This window comes from Muscardinus avellanarius (assembly GCF_963383645.1).
Source record: "Muscardinus avellanarius genome assembly, chromosome: 12".
Taxonomy (NCBI): domain Eukaryota; kingdom Metazoa; phylum Chordata; class Mammalia; order Rodentia; family Gliridae; genus Muscardinus; species Muscardinus avellanarius.
The window spans coordinates 80,597,233-80,611,998 of NC_137798.1; the positions used below are offsets into that span (position 1 = coordinate 80,597,233).

Below are 14,766 nucleotides of genomic sequence, written 5' to 3' on the forward strand. Positions count from 1 at the left end.
AGAACTCTGTCCTTTTATCCCAGCATGGTGGCGCACACTTATCATCCCAGAACCTGGGAGGCTGAGATGGGAGGATTGCGTTGTGGGTTTGCGGCCAGCCTCAGCTACTTAGTGAGGCCCTCCACAACTTAGTGAGACTCTCTTTCAAAATAAAGAATAAAAAAATAGGGCTGGGGGGTTAGCTCTAAGGTAGAATGCCCCTGGAATCAATCCCTAGTACTGCAAAAAAAAAAAAAAAAAAAAAGAAAGAAAGAAAGAAAGAAAGAGAAATCTGTCCATTTTATCATTTTATGAGAGTCACTAACTAGGTTCTCTTAGGTGTCTGAGTTTCCAGACTATTAAGTCAGTTGGTACTCTGGAGCTCATCTTGTATAACTTTATTAACTTTTTTTATGTCATATACTTTGGCTATCTTAAGAAATCCTGATAAAAATATATAATGAAAAAATTACCATCTTAACTACTTTTCATTGTTAAATTGGTGTGTGTGTATTACTGTGGTTGAGCCTAGGGGCATTCTTCCTTCAACCTACACTTGCAGCTCTTTTTATTTTTTTATTTTGAAATGATCTGGTCTCTTGGTCTCCTTAAGTTGTGGAGGATTTTGCTACATTTCTGAGGCTGGCCTTGAACCTGTCATCCTCTTGTCTTAGCCTCCCAGATACTGGGATTACAGACATGGGCTGCCATGCCCAATTCAGTTGGCCATTTATCTTTAGAATAATTTTCTTCCTTTGTGGTGCTGAGGATTGAACCCAAGGCCTCCATCATGCTAGGCAAGTGCTTTACTACTGAGCCACTCCCTTAGCCCAGTAGAATCTTCATTCTTATCAGTCTAGTCAACACATACTTGTTTTTTTCTCTCTGGTACTGGGGATGGACTCTAGGGCCTTGCTCATGTAGCTCTACCATTGAGCTACATCCTCAGCCCATCACCATGTACTTGATGAGGATTAGGTATGTGCCGTGTGCTGATGACATTGGAAGATCATTGCACAATTAAGAAAGAAGTAAATATGTTCATGTTCTCAGAATTATTGTTCTTAATCTATTAAGAAATCAAGTTCATTAGGGAACCAAGATGTATATACAGCAATCTTGCTATGTATGTACAGCAGTTAAATAATGATTCACAGGTAAGGTCTCAGATGGTCAAGGGAAGTGATTATAAAGGTGAGACTCCACTTGGTCCTTAATCGGGAAGAATCATTCCACAAATGAAAAGAAGTGGGGATTAGTGGAGGACCAAGCCAACACATTGGCCATCTCAGTGTTAAGTCTATTGTCCTTTTTTTAAAAATTGGTGCATTGTCATACATCTTTCAGAGAATCTTTTGCTTTGCTACCTTTGAAGCTCAGTGCATTGCGTTCTTTTTTTTGGGGGGGGGTTACTAGGGATTGAACCCAGGAATATTCTACCTCCGAGCTACACCCCAGCCCTATTTTTCATTCTTATTTTTGTGTGAGTGTGGTACTAGGGAGTGAACCCAGGGGTATTCTACCACCAAGCTACATCTGTAGCCCCATGTTCCCATGTTGTTGTTGTTGTTGTTGTTGTTGTTGTTTTTTTTAAACAGGGTCTCATTAAATAGCTGAGGCTGGCTGCAAACCAACGTAGGATTTTCCTGTCTCAGCCTCCCATTTATTGGGATTATAAGCGTGTTCCACCATGCCCAGCTTGTATTGCTTTTTAAAATAAGCTGAAGTTTCAGATGGTTGCATAATTTGTAGTTTTAGAAGTCATGGAAACCAAATTTAATTTGTAATATAGTATTAAAAAGCCAGATATATAGTGGAAGAAGGGTTAAACTTGTTATTAAAATTCTATGCAAATGTCTGTGTTCATGCAGCATTAAACTTTTCAATATATTATCTCTTGAGAGTAGGTATTTCATTAGTGAATTTAAAACAACTGCAGTTATAGTTTTCATGAAAAATAATTTATATAAAAATCAATATGTGATGAAACATTTGTTGAAATTAATCTTGAATATCTGCTACTCTGAGAACAAGTACAAAATTTAGAGTGTTGTGTATAATGGGTAAAGAGTAAATTATGTTTGATTCTGAATAAACTTGTGCCAATTTAATGACAAAAGATGGTGCCCATTTCACCAGCTGTGGTGGCGCATGCTTGTAACCCCAGCATTTGGGAGGCTGAGACAGGAGGATTGCAGTTCCCAGATAGCCTCAGCTACTTAGTGAGGCCCTTTGCAACTCAGTGAAACTCTGTTTTAAAATAAAGAGTAACAAATAGACTAGGGGTTTAGCTCTATCAAAAAAAAGAAATGGTACCCATCTTGTTAGTATATGTCTATAATAGGTCAAGGATTTCATCTCGGCTGAACATAACGCCTTAACAATAGCAGTTATAAAGTTAAAGCCATATTATCTCTCCTCATTTCTACAGACAGACAAATGTACACTGGGGACCACCATGTTCAAGTGACATCAAGAGGAAACGAAAACCTGTGGCCACAGCATCTCTGTCTAGCCCCAGCACAGGTGATTATGTGCAGTTACATTTATTGAGCACTGACTATGTCTTAGGCACTGAATTAGATGCTTCATATACCTTTTCATGTAACCTTCAAGATAAGGTAGGTCATTTTGTTACCATTTTACACAGGAAAACTGAGACTGTGAGAAGCAATCTGCCCAGTCCTCTCCAGCACCAAAACTCATGCCTGTTCATTCTGTCATGTGGCTTTCTAGAGTTTGAGATCCCTGTTCTACTATCAGCAGTCTCCAGTCATCTGAGCTTTATTTCTGGTGCAGACGGGAAATTGGGCTCATGTTAATGAAAATCCATCTTGGTTGCATTCTGGTCGTAGTGAGGGAATCACGAGGAGTCATTTACTTTCTCACTGGCACACAGTGCAGGACATTCAGACTGTCTATGGATAATAGAGTGGTATTGTACTGGTCATGAAATTTGTAATTGAAGTCAGTTCTTCAGGTTAAAACTTTTTTAGTTTTCTGTTCAAAAATAATATTTGTTGGAAAATCCCCAAATACTGATTATCTTTGATGGGAGGTAGTGACCAAGAGAGGAACAGGCCGAGTATCCCTAATCTGAAAATGTAAAATCTAAAATGCTCCAAAATCTGAAACATTTTTGATGACTCATTTGGTTGAAAATTCTACACCTGACCGACCTCATGTGATGAGTTATAGTGAAACTTAGGTACAGTAAACATAGTGAATAAAATTACTTTTAGGCTATGTATATAAGGTGTTTACGCAACATAAATTTCATTGTGTAAAACTTGGGTTGTGTTCCATCCCCAAGATATCTCATTATATACATGCAAATGTCCCCAAATCTGAGAAAAATTTAAAATCTGAAACACTTCTGATCCCAAGCAGCTTTAGATCAGGGATCCGCAACCTGAACCATGGCCTGGCCCTTAAGCAAACACTTTGCATTCATTTAATCTTTGTAGCAGCTTTATAAGATAGGTGTTGTGTTTATTCCCATTTATTTATGAGAAAACTGAGGACGAAAGCATTTCCTCAGGGTCACATGACTGATAAATTGCAGCATCTAGGAACTGTAGAACTGTCCTCATAAACACTGGTGTGTGTGTGTGTGTGTGTGTGTGTGTGTGTGTGTGTGTGTGTAGAGTAGGATTGGTTCCACACTGACCCTGCATGAAAACTCAGGTTCTCATCTAGTCTGTGGAATTCAAAGCATTAAAACAAAGCCCTCGCCGGGCGTGGTGGCACACGCTTGTAATCCCCGCGCTTGAGAGGCGGAGACAGGAGGATCGCGCAGGTTCGAAGCCAGCCACGCTGGCTTAAGAGACCCTGTTTCCAAATAAAAATATAAAATAGGTCTGGGAGTGTAACCCTGAGGTAGAAGGGCCTCCAGGAACCCCAGTACCACCACCAAAAAAAAAAACAAAAAAAAAAAACAAAAAAAAAAAAACAAAGCCCTCCTCCTATTTTGTTCTTTTTCTTCCCCTTTAATATCAAGCTTCTGTTTTTAGCTTTTTAATTCTTTATAAGAAAGAACCATTGGGAAGAGTTTAAAATGCGTATTCCATATTCAAATTGGGCAGTGTAGCCGGGTGTGGTGGTGCATGCTTGTATTCCCCACGCTTGGGAGGCTGAGACAGGAGGATCACACAGGTTCGAAGCCAGCTTCAGCTGGCTTAAAAGACCCTGTTTCCAAATAAAATATAAAATAGGTCTGGGAGTGTAGCCTGGAGGTAGAAGAGTTCCATCCCCAGTACCACCAAAAAAAAAAAAAAAAAAAAAAAAAATTGGGCAGTGTACTAGGGTGTTAAACAAGACCTTGGTATTAAACATTTCCCTATAGAGCCCAACTCCTCGCCTCTCACTTGTTGACTAAGCTCTGCTTCACTGAGCATTTTCTTTTTTTCTTCCCACAACCTGAGTGCCCCATGGAGGTGAAGGACATAGCCTGAGCCTGCGCCATCAGTCAGTAGAACAAATGGGCTTGCTCTGCCTACCATCGGGCCATCTCGGATTCCACCTCTTTTATAGAAATGAGTGATGAAGAGAGGTGCGTCTCGCTTTGCCGCTGTATTAATACACATCAGGGGCCAGCTCCTGGCACTAAATCACGCTCCTGCATACATCTGTTATCAGACTCTTCACCAGTGTGATGAACAAGACTGCAGATAGAGGCTTCCTTGTGTCATTCTTTATAGGATTTTCCTAAAAGAATAAATAGCTCAGATCTCTGCCAACACTCTCCCCTGTCACTGTGATGAATTTAGCTTCTTTCTTAAACATGCAGCCACAAATCTTTTCTCTTTTCTCCCTCCCCCACCAGTAGAAAGTTTTGAGTTAAAATTGACTGAATTTAAAGATATTAATAAGGCTACAGAGGTGAAGAGCAGGAAGAACAGCATGTCTTCCTTGTCTTTTTGGTCTCATAGTAACAAAGGGCCAGAGAAAAGGGCCCTTTCATAGTGCCATTAAGTGTGCCCTTCTTGAAAGCATAAATACACTGCCTTTCTTTCTTTCTTGTTTTTCTTTTTTCTTTTTACCTCTGCTCGCCTCCCCTTAGGGCTTTATTGCATGCAGGTGTCTAGTGCACACAACTGCACTCTGGATCTTAGTAAGCCTGCAAACCTGCTTCTAAGACTCATGTCTCAGAACAGGGATTTCTGGCAAGACTCTGACCTCATGTTGAAAGAAACTAGCTGTATATCCTCTTAAATCATGCACTTGAAAAAGGAAAAATAGATATTTTCTCCAAAATTTGAAGCTAAGTAGCTTTAAGTACCTCAGATATAAGCCAGACTTTTCTTTCCTTGAAATAATTTTCTTTATCAGAATAGTAGATTAGAGGCAGGCGTAGTGGCTCTGCTTGTAATCCCAGTACTTGGGACGCTGAGACAAGTTGATTGACAGGTTTGAAGCCAGCCTCTGCTACTTAGTGAGGCTCTCAGCAACTTAGTGAGACCCTGTTTCTAAATAAAATAGAAAATAGGTCTGTGAGTGTAGCCCAAAGGTAGAAAGCCTCTGGGTTCTATCCCCAACACCCCCTCACACACACACACAAGAATAGTAGATCAGAGCTATTGGCATGCAAATTCCACCCCCCCCCCTTAGTAGTGCTGGGATTAGAATCCAGGGCCCCCTGCATGCTGGGCAAGGCTGTACCACTGACTAAACCCCCAGTCCAACACACAGCTTCTAGTAAAAGGGAATTGTGGCGATTGGGTTCTATTCAGAGCCTAGACTGCTTTGGCTATTCTAAGCTTTTTCTGATCTTCTTTCCCTGGAATAAGGTATGTGTCATAAAAGCATCATTCAGAAGGGTACTTAACAGTTAATTGGTTAATTACCTACATGGGATTCCAGGCCATGATGCTGTATGCTGTAGCTGCAGGATATGTTCTGCAGGGCAGTAATTTTCTTTTCTTTCTTTCTTTCTTTTTTTTTTTTTGGTAGTACTGGGGGTGGAACCCAGGGACTTTTCTCCCTCTGGGCTATACTCCCAGACCTATTTCCTACTTTATTTGGAAACAGGGTCTCACTAAGTTGCTGAGGGCCTCACTTAGCTGAGGCTGGCTTTGAACCTCTGCAATCCTCCTGCCTCGGCTTCCCAAGTGCTGGGATTACAAGCGTGCGCCACCATGCCTGGCTTTGAAGGGAAGTAATTTTTATCTGTTTTGCTTACTGGTGTATTGCCAGCATCTAAACAAATACTTAAAGGTCTTTGTTGTATGAACAGAGTTGTTCTCTATATTTTTAACCCCATGATAAATATTGAGTGGCTGTAAAAGAATATTTTGTAGTAGATATGCAAGATGTAAAGAAAAGCAATGCAGCTAATATCCACGTACCCACTGTCTACTTTAAGAAAAAAATATTACCTCTAAAATCTTCCACTCTCCTCAGAGGTAATGGTTACCCTGATTTTTTTGGGGGGGGGGGCGGTGGTACTGGGGATTGAACTCAGGGGCATTCTACCTCTACCTCTGAGCTACACCCCAGTTCTGTTTTATTTTTTATTTTAAAATAAGGTTTTGCTAAGTTGGTGAGGGCCTAAGTTGCTGAGGCTGGCCTTGAACCTGTGATACTCCTGTTTCAGCCTCTCAAGTACTGGGATTACAGGCAAATGTACCTGTACCTGGCTGATTTTTTGTTTATTGTTTTAATTCTTTTGGGTTTTTTCCAAGGAGTTTTAGCATACATATGTATTTCTAATCAGTATAGTGTCTAGTTTTTCATGTTTCTTAACCTTATAAAAATAATTCAAACTGTGTGCTATATTTTGCAAGTTACAAGTTTCACCAAATTCTGTTCTTATGAGTCAATCATGTTTTGTTCTACCAAAATCTATTCATTTTAACTGCTATATACATGTGATCTATGTGTGAAAGTGATGACTATACTACAAGTAAATATTCTTGGGAGTTTGGATTGTACCCGTTATGCTGTTATGAAACATGGGATTCACTGGAGTAGCTGCAAACATTCTTCTGGGCCGTCTTGCGCTCATTTGATGGCCGTGTGAAAAAGCAAAAGCATCAGCTGTAGCAAAGATGGGATTGGAACCCAGGGCATTCTGGTAGGGATGTAAAATAGTACTTCACTATAGAAAACCATATGGTGTTTCCTCAAAAAAGTAAATATGAAACTACCATATGATCTAGCAATTCAGCTTCTGGCTGTATACCCCAAAGAATTATTTAAATAGATTTTTGTATATCCATGTTCACAGCAGCATTATACACAGTGGTTAAAAGGTAGAAACAACCCATATGTCCATTGCCAGATGAATGGGTAAACAAAATGTGATATACACACACAATGGAATATTATTCAGCCCTAAACCTTCATTATTCAGAAACATGCTACAACATGGATGAAGACTTGTTGAGTGAAATGAGCCAGGCACAGAGGACAGATATGATCGGATTCTACTTGTATGAGCTACCTAGAGTAGTAAATTCATAAAACAGAAAGTAGAACGAATGACAGTTGCCAGGATTGGGGGAAGAGGGCAGTGGCAGTTACTGCATAATAGAGGTAGAGTTTGCATTTGAGATGATGAAAATTTTCTGGTGTTAGATGGTGGCGATGATTGAACAGCAGTGCGAATATACTTCATGCTCCTGAACGGTATGCTTAAAAATGGCTAAAATAAAGCCGGGCGTGGTGGCGCACACTTGTAATCCCCGTGCTTGGGAGGCGGAGACAGGAGGATTGCGCAGGTTCAAAGTCAGCCATGCTGGTTTAAGAGACCCTGTTTCCAAATAAAAAAGTATAAACATAGCTCTGGGAGTGTAGCCCGGAGGTAGAAGTGTTTCCAGGAACCCCAGTACCACCAAAATATAAAAAAAAATAATAAAAAATAATAAAAAATAAAAAGAGCTACAGGTATAACTCAGAGGCAGAATGCTCCTAGGTTTAATTCCCAGTAAAACACAAACATGTGGACATAAAAACCCACTAGATTTTTTTTTTTTTTTTGGTGGTACTGGGGTTCCTGGAAGCCCTTTTACCTCCGGGCTACACTCCTAGACCCATTTTTTACATCTTTTTTTATTTGGAAACAGGGTCTCTTAAGCCAGCGCCGCTGGCTTCGAACCTGCACGATCCTCCTGTTTCCGCTTCCCAAGAGCAGGGATTACAAGCCTGTGCTACCACCCCCAGCTTTTTTTTTTTTTTTGCCAGTCTGGAGATGGATCCCAGGGGCATTCTACCTCCAAGCTACATCCCCAGCCCTATATTTTTATTCTTTATTTTGAAACAGTGTTGCAGAGGGCCTCACTAAATAGCGAGGCTAACCACTGAACCAGGATCCTCCTGTCTCAGCCTCCCAAGTACTGGGATTACAAGCGTGCGCCACCACACCTGGCGAAAAACCCACTAGATTTTTAAGGTCAGTGTTTTGGCGACCATGTAGTAAGGATAGGTATAGTTTTATGAAATGAATGAGTGAGTGTGTGTGAGAGAGGGGGGGGGGGAAGAGATACATACATACATATAAATATTTTGGTTGCTATGGTTGAGATTATAAAACCTTTGAAAGCCCTTTCATTGTCTTGTATATATTCTTTAGAGTATTAACTTTCAAAATGCTTTTTAAATACCCACAATAAGAAATTCTTGTTTGAATATACCTATGGGTATGCATGTAAATCTGAAATAAACTCTGGGTGTGCTCCGATATTTTCTTTCTTCTTTTCTATTAAAAAAAGAAGTGTTGAGGCTGGGCATGCTGGCGCACGCTTGTAATCCCCATGCTTGGGAGGCGGAGACAGGAGGATCGTGCAGGTTCAAAGCCATCTAAGAGACCCTGTTTCCAAATAAAAATATAAAATAGGTCTGGGAGTGTAGCCTGGAGGTAGAAGGCCCCTGGGCCACAAACCTGTGATCCTCCTGTCTCAGCCTCCCAGGTATTGGTACACACTTGTAATCCCAATACTTGGGAGGCTGAGACAGGAGGATCACAGGTTTGTGGCCAGCCTCAGCTACTTAGTGAGGACTTCTAAAACTTAGTGAGACCCTGTTTTAAAAATAAAGAGTAAAAAGCCAGGTGTGGTGGCGCATGCTTGTAATCCTGGCATTTGGGAGGCTGAGACAGGAGGATCACGGTTCGAGGACAGACTCAGCTACTACTTAGTGAGGCCTTCTGCAACTCAGTGAGACCTTGTTTCCAAATGAAGAATAATAATTTTTAAAAAATAGGGCTGGGGGTGTAGCTCGGAGGTTGAATGCCCCTGGGTTCCATCCCCAGTACCGCATAAATAAATAAATAAATAAATAAATAAATAAATAAATAAATAAATAAATAAATAGTAAAAGTAGGGCTGGGGTATAGCCCAAAGGTATAGAATGCCCCTAAGTTTAATCCAGGTACCAAAAAACGTACGCACACACACAAACACACCACATACCACCTGCACAGCCCTGCACAAGCAATGATTATTCTGTCCAGAATTTCTTCAGTAAATTTGTTGAAAAATTCTATGCCTGATTGTGATATTTTTCTGCTGTTTAGTGATACCCTGTCTCAAAATGAATGAGTGAGTGAATGAATAAAGAAAAACTGTACACAACTTAAAAATTAAAAAACTTTATTTCTAAGTGTTTCTCTTTCTAATTTCTTGCTCTGATTTGTCTCCCAATCGTTGTTTTCCTCTTTGCTTTATTGTTGCAACCAGTTCACTTGGAGATGATGGAGCCAGCCACGCCAGCAGCACAAGCCCAGAAGTCTCCACACCCCGAGTGGCTGATCAGGACCTCCGCAGCAGAGAAGGCCACTGACTCAATTACAGCTACATTTTTTAAAATGCCACAAGAAAAGAGTCCTGGATGCAGCTAGAGCGCCCTGCTTCACCCACCTGGCTTGCTGGTGTTGAAACACACAGCAGACTTTGTATTATCCAGCCCTGCATATCGTAGTTGATGTTCCCAGTCTTTTTACCGCCAGGACCAACTCCTCCTTACACACAGCGGCATACTCTTTCTCTTAGAAAATCTTGTTGTGGTAATCTTTTTTTTAATTAGTAAAGTTTTGAGGCAGCGTTTTTAAAGGTCACCCTGTGCTGTATTTGTTACATTACTGCTGTCCCACCACTTACCTACAGCTCCATTTTTAGAGCTATTCTTTTGTGCAGGTATGTTTTCATTCTCGAAAAACTAGTAACTGCTTTTTCATACCTTTGTGTAGAGATTTTAATATCATTTGAGGAAGTCCCAAATATGCAGCCAGTCCCAAACAAATTCTTGAATGAAGTTATGTTTGTAGAAGATAAGGCTTTTGCAATCAAGCCAAGTCTTGATTTATTTCGAGTGCCAATAAGATGTATCGACCGAGTTCTCAATTTGAGGCTCAGAAGAGACACCAGCAGCATGAGCATTGGGAACTTCTGTTCTGCAGATGAGATGCTCTGATGGGAGCAGCAGCAGCCGCACTGTACTGTACCTTGTCTTCAAAGTTCACATTCTCCCAAAAGAGGATGTGTCTGTACATGCAGATTGGTGTAACAAAGAAGATGGTATAGGTGTATAGCAGACTTAAAATAGTCGTGAATTATGTCTTACTACTTCATGTTCTGGTATAAGCATTTATGTCCTAAGTGGGACTTTATTGTTAATAGTGTTTAGAGGTTAGTAACCTACAGCAGAAATTCATACTCTATTATAATAATGGCTTCTCAGGCCATGCTTTAGGGAGAAAAAAATGTCTTCTTGACATGCCTTTATACTTGGCGTGTTTATGACGGCTCCGCTGCATGCAGAGTTAGATACACAGTCGTGCCTGAAGTTGGATGCTACTTTGTCAAAATGAGGAATAAGCGACTGCCCAGAGCTACTGGAAAAAAGCCACACTTTCTCAAAAAAGTATTATCGAGAGTGTCTGTCATTCAGGGGCCTGGTTGACAGAAGAGCTCTCTTTTTTTGTACAAATTGAGTGCTTTTACTCTGAAATACATGGGCACTGTTCGTTAAATGTTCATTTCTCTGGTCACAGGGGAGAGCAACTCCTCCCCTGCACCTGGATATTTTCTGTCTTAAATGGGCGCTGAGTAGAGCGGCACTTTTGTTCCCCAAAGTGATTACTCCTTTCTCTCATACAGAATGTAATTAGTGGTGGGCTGTTATATTGTGCTCTTTAAAAGTTATAGCTCTCATCAGTGGAAACTTTAGAATATATTGCTGAGGTGGGCAGGTGGGTGTTGTGAATATGGTTGAAGAGGGGCACTTGAAACCAAGTTTACACAGCACTTTATGTAAGACTAGGAACATGTCAGTTCATCATAAAAGGAATATAGCTGGGTAAGAAGGCCTATGGAGATTGTGGGATTGTAGGGGGGTAGAGCTAAAGCTGGCCCAGCACCCTCAGAGTCATCCGTAATTCTCACATAGAAGGGGTGAACTAAGCTAGGCATGGTGGTGCACGCTTGTGATCCAGCATTTGGGAGGCTGAGACAGGAGGATCGTGGTTCACAGCCTCAACTACTTAGTGAGGCCCTTTGCAACTCAGTAAAGCCCTGTTTCCAAATAAAAAATAGGGCTGGGGGTGTAGCTCAGAGGTAGAATGCACCTGAATCCCATCTCCAGTACCACCAAAAAAAGAGGGTGCGTGTACTGATGGATTGTCCAGGCTGCCCCTCCCTTCCCTGGCTTCCATAGAAGTACAGAGAATGTAATGTCTGTTGGATATAAAATGGCACCACTGAGTTGTTTGAGTGATGATGGTGGGCTTTGTCATGTGCATTCTCACCCAGTCCCCACTGTCCTGTGGCACATATTTCTAACATACTTGGTGAATTTAAGGGACAATCAGTGGGTATTTTTGTGCTGAGCTCTGTGGCTCATCAGAGGTTGGATCTGTCATGATGGCATGTCAAGACCTCTGTAGTTCAGGTGCAGTGGTGTTCAGCATTATTTCTTCATGACCTGTTGCCTAAAAGCCCTCATTTCTATCTATGATTAAAGAAAAGACATACACACACACACACACACACACACACACACACACACACACACACATTTTAAACATCTCTATAAAGTCATGCTGTTTTACAGAGATTAACACAGTCATGGACTTGAGTGATTGGCCCCATGTCATGTGACTAAGCCAGGACTAAAATCCCAGACTTTCAGGGTTTTCTGCTTTGGGTTATTCTGTTGTTTCTCCTTTGTAGACTGGAGTCAGTGTGAGACCCATATTTATGGAACAGTTTGCCATGAATGTTTATCTTTCTTGGGCATGCTGCTATACACATTTTAAATACTTTTTTTTTTTTTTTTGGTGGGTTTGGGGATGGAACCCAGGGGCATTTGACCTCTGAGCTACACCCCCTGCCCTTTTTTTTTTTTATTATTCTTTATTTTGCAACCAGGTCTCACTGAGTTACAGAGGGCCTCACTAGAAATACTTTCAACAGTGATCATCCAAGATAGCAATATCTACCTATAATAAAATTAGTTGACTGAGAGAATAGAATATTAAGCACACAAATACTTTCCAACACAGGATTATAAATTGCCCTCCTCATTTTAAGGTGCTGAATGTGCATGGAATCAAGGGTGTTTTAAAATCTTACATTTAAATTTTTCTTTTAAAAATTTAAAAGAGGCCTATGGAGATTATGGGATTGTAGGGGGGTAGAGCTAAAGCTGGCCCAGCACCCTCAGAGTCATCCGTAATTCTCACATAGAAGGGGTGAACTAAGCTAGGCATGGTGGTGCACGCTTGTGATCCAGCATTTGGGACACAGTGTGTGGCACAGTGTATAATTCATAAATTAAGAAAATTCTGTTGCCTTTCAAGAAGAAATAAGAGTTGCCAAATCAAGTTTTAAAATCAGTGTTTAAAAAACGATAGCATGACAGACAGGGTAATCATTGGGCTTACACGTTTGGTCTGCTCTGGAGTATAATTGAAGCCGAGTTCCACAGTTTCTATGTTCTTGTTTATTGTAGCTGGCTGCACACATTTTATGAATTCTGCCCTTGTGTGTTTTCTACAATGAGCAAAAGTTAAGAAATTACCTACTTGCACAAGGACCATTTATAAGAAAGTTTTACTTAGGGTTTAAGGGAATGTGAGATTACTTTTCAGATGCAATATTTTGAAGAAATAACATTTGTATCGAGACTCTTAGGTTGTTTTCTGATAAGAATTGATGAGAAATGGAAATTAGTAGTTGTTTAAATGGTACAAAATTTGGAGGGAGGGGGTGGAGTATAATTTTTACTGAGTGATATGTAGCTGGAAAACAGGCCTCATTTAGCCTTGCAGTCTTTAGAAGTCAATTGCAAATACACATTTCAGATGACATCGTTTTGCTGGGTAATGAAAAAGTCCACAAATGCGGTTCTTACAGCCAAATGACCCAAAGCTGAAGTAGAGCTGCTTAACCTGTGATGTTTATGGATGACACCCTTTGTTAAGTAGAGCTCAGTGCCAAGGACAAATAAACTAGTTTTGAATCCCAAGTATATTGATCCAACATAGCTTGCCATTTTGGGACTTGAGATACTATGTTTACCTACAGACTTCTGCAGCCAAGGAAGTTCTGATGCTGCTGAGTTACGCCAGAAGCCATTTGGAGTTGAGGAAGTCAGTGTTAAGACAGAGGAGCTAGGCTGGCTCTGCGCTTGCTTTGGGTGCTTGCTTTGACTCCAGGCAAAAGTTCCTGGTGATACATGATTCATTTTAGATATTTGCTTTATTTTGGCTTCATTGCTGTCATTCTGTGCCATATTCTTTTTTCTCCCTTGAGGAAAAGGCTATGTAAGCATCTCCACAATTAGAAGTTGTATGCAAGGTCCTGTGTGTCTTGTGAACCTTATCCAAGCAGAGTAGTACCCTAGCAGCTATGTCTGGTCTAGTTGAGGCATAGTTTATTTATTTTTTTAATTTTTTGCAGGTCTAGGGATGGAGCATTTAACCTTCGAGCTACACCCCCTGCCCTATTTTTTATTCTTTATTTTGAAACAGGGTCTCACTAAGTTGCAGGAGACCTCACGAAGTTGAGGCTGTCCGCGAACCATGATCCTCCGTTCTCAGCCTCCTGGGGATTACAAGCGTGCACCACCACGCCCGGCAGGTTGAGGCATAGTTTAGATGTGTCGTGTGCTCTCGAGATGGTGGAAGGGATGGTAGAAGCAGCTTTTTTTTTTTTTTTTTTGGTGGTACTGGGGATTGAACCCTTCCCCAGGCTACACTCCCAGACCTATTTTATATTTTTATTTGGAAACAGGGTCTCTTAAGCCAGCAAGGCTGGCTTCAAACCTGCGTGATCCTCCTGTCTCAGCCTCCCAAGCATGGGGATTACAAGCGTGAGCCACCATGCCCAGCAGAAGCAGCTTTTGCTTGTCAGCTGCTTCCTTTGCTAATACTTGTGCTGCCAGTCCTGACAGCAGAATTGCTGTTGCTGGCAGCCATCAGTGTGGTTTCTAATCTATTAGAAACTTAAGGAGAAGCAAAGGTAAGGAATATGGTAAGTTCACCACCAAGTACTGATGATGTGGCACAGATGCTTTTTCTTTTGTTAAGATCTCAAAAAGATGATTGTAAAAGATGTCTGAGAACAGCATTGTGGAAGAGAAATAAGATACGGAGTACTGTTGAAGATGTGGATTATAAGTTTTTTAATGTAAAGCCCAGCAAAACAAACTCTGGCCAAAACAAATATTCTTGTAAGTAGATAAAATCACTTAGCAAAATTGCCAGATTTGGGGGCTAGAAAAACTTCTAGTATTGAAGAATGGGCATCCCTGGAGCAGCATCTCATCCCACCATATCCACAGGACGGA

At 40.9% G+C, this 14,766-nt stretch overlaps 1 protein-coding gene across 4 annotated transcripts in view; it reads left to right on the forward strand.

The window, feature by feature from the left end:
• Nucleotides 1-9,817, forward strand: part of GPATCH2L (G-patch domain containing 2 like) — a gene marked incomplete at both ends in the record, with an annotated part of 46,867 nt that extends 37,050 nt beyond the window's left edge. For 2 of the 4 annotated variants that reach the window (XM_080707838.1, XM_080707837.1), the window contains 2 exons: nt 2,411-2,505; nt 9,657-9,817. In XM_080707838.1, the coding sequence (XP_080563964.1) occupies nt 2,411-2,505; nt 9,657-9,817 (256 nt within the window). Of the gene's footprint in view, nt 1-2,410; nt 2,506-4,512; nt 4,635-7,207; nt 7,237-9,656 lie in introns of those variants that run through there. The other 2 variants (XM_080707840.1, XM_080707839.1) reach the window with 2 other exon arrangements.
• Nucleotides 9,818-14,766: the final 4,949 nt, after the last annotated feature.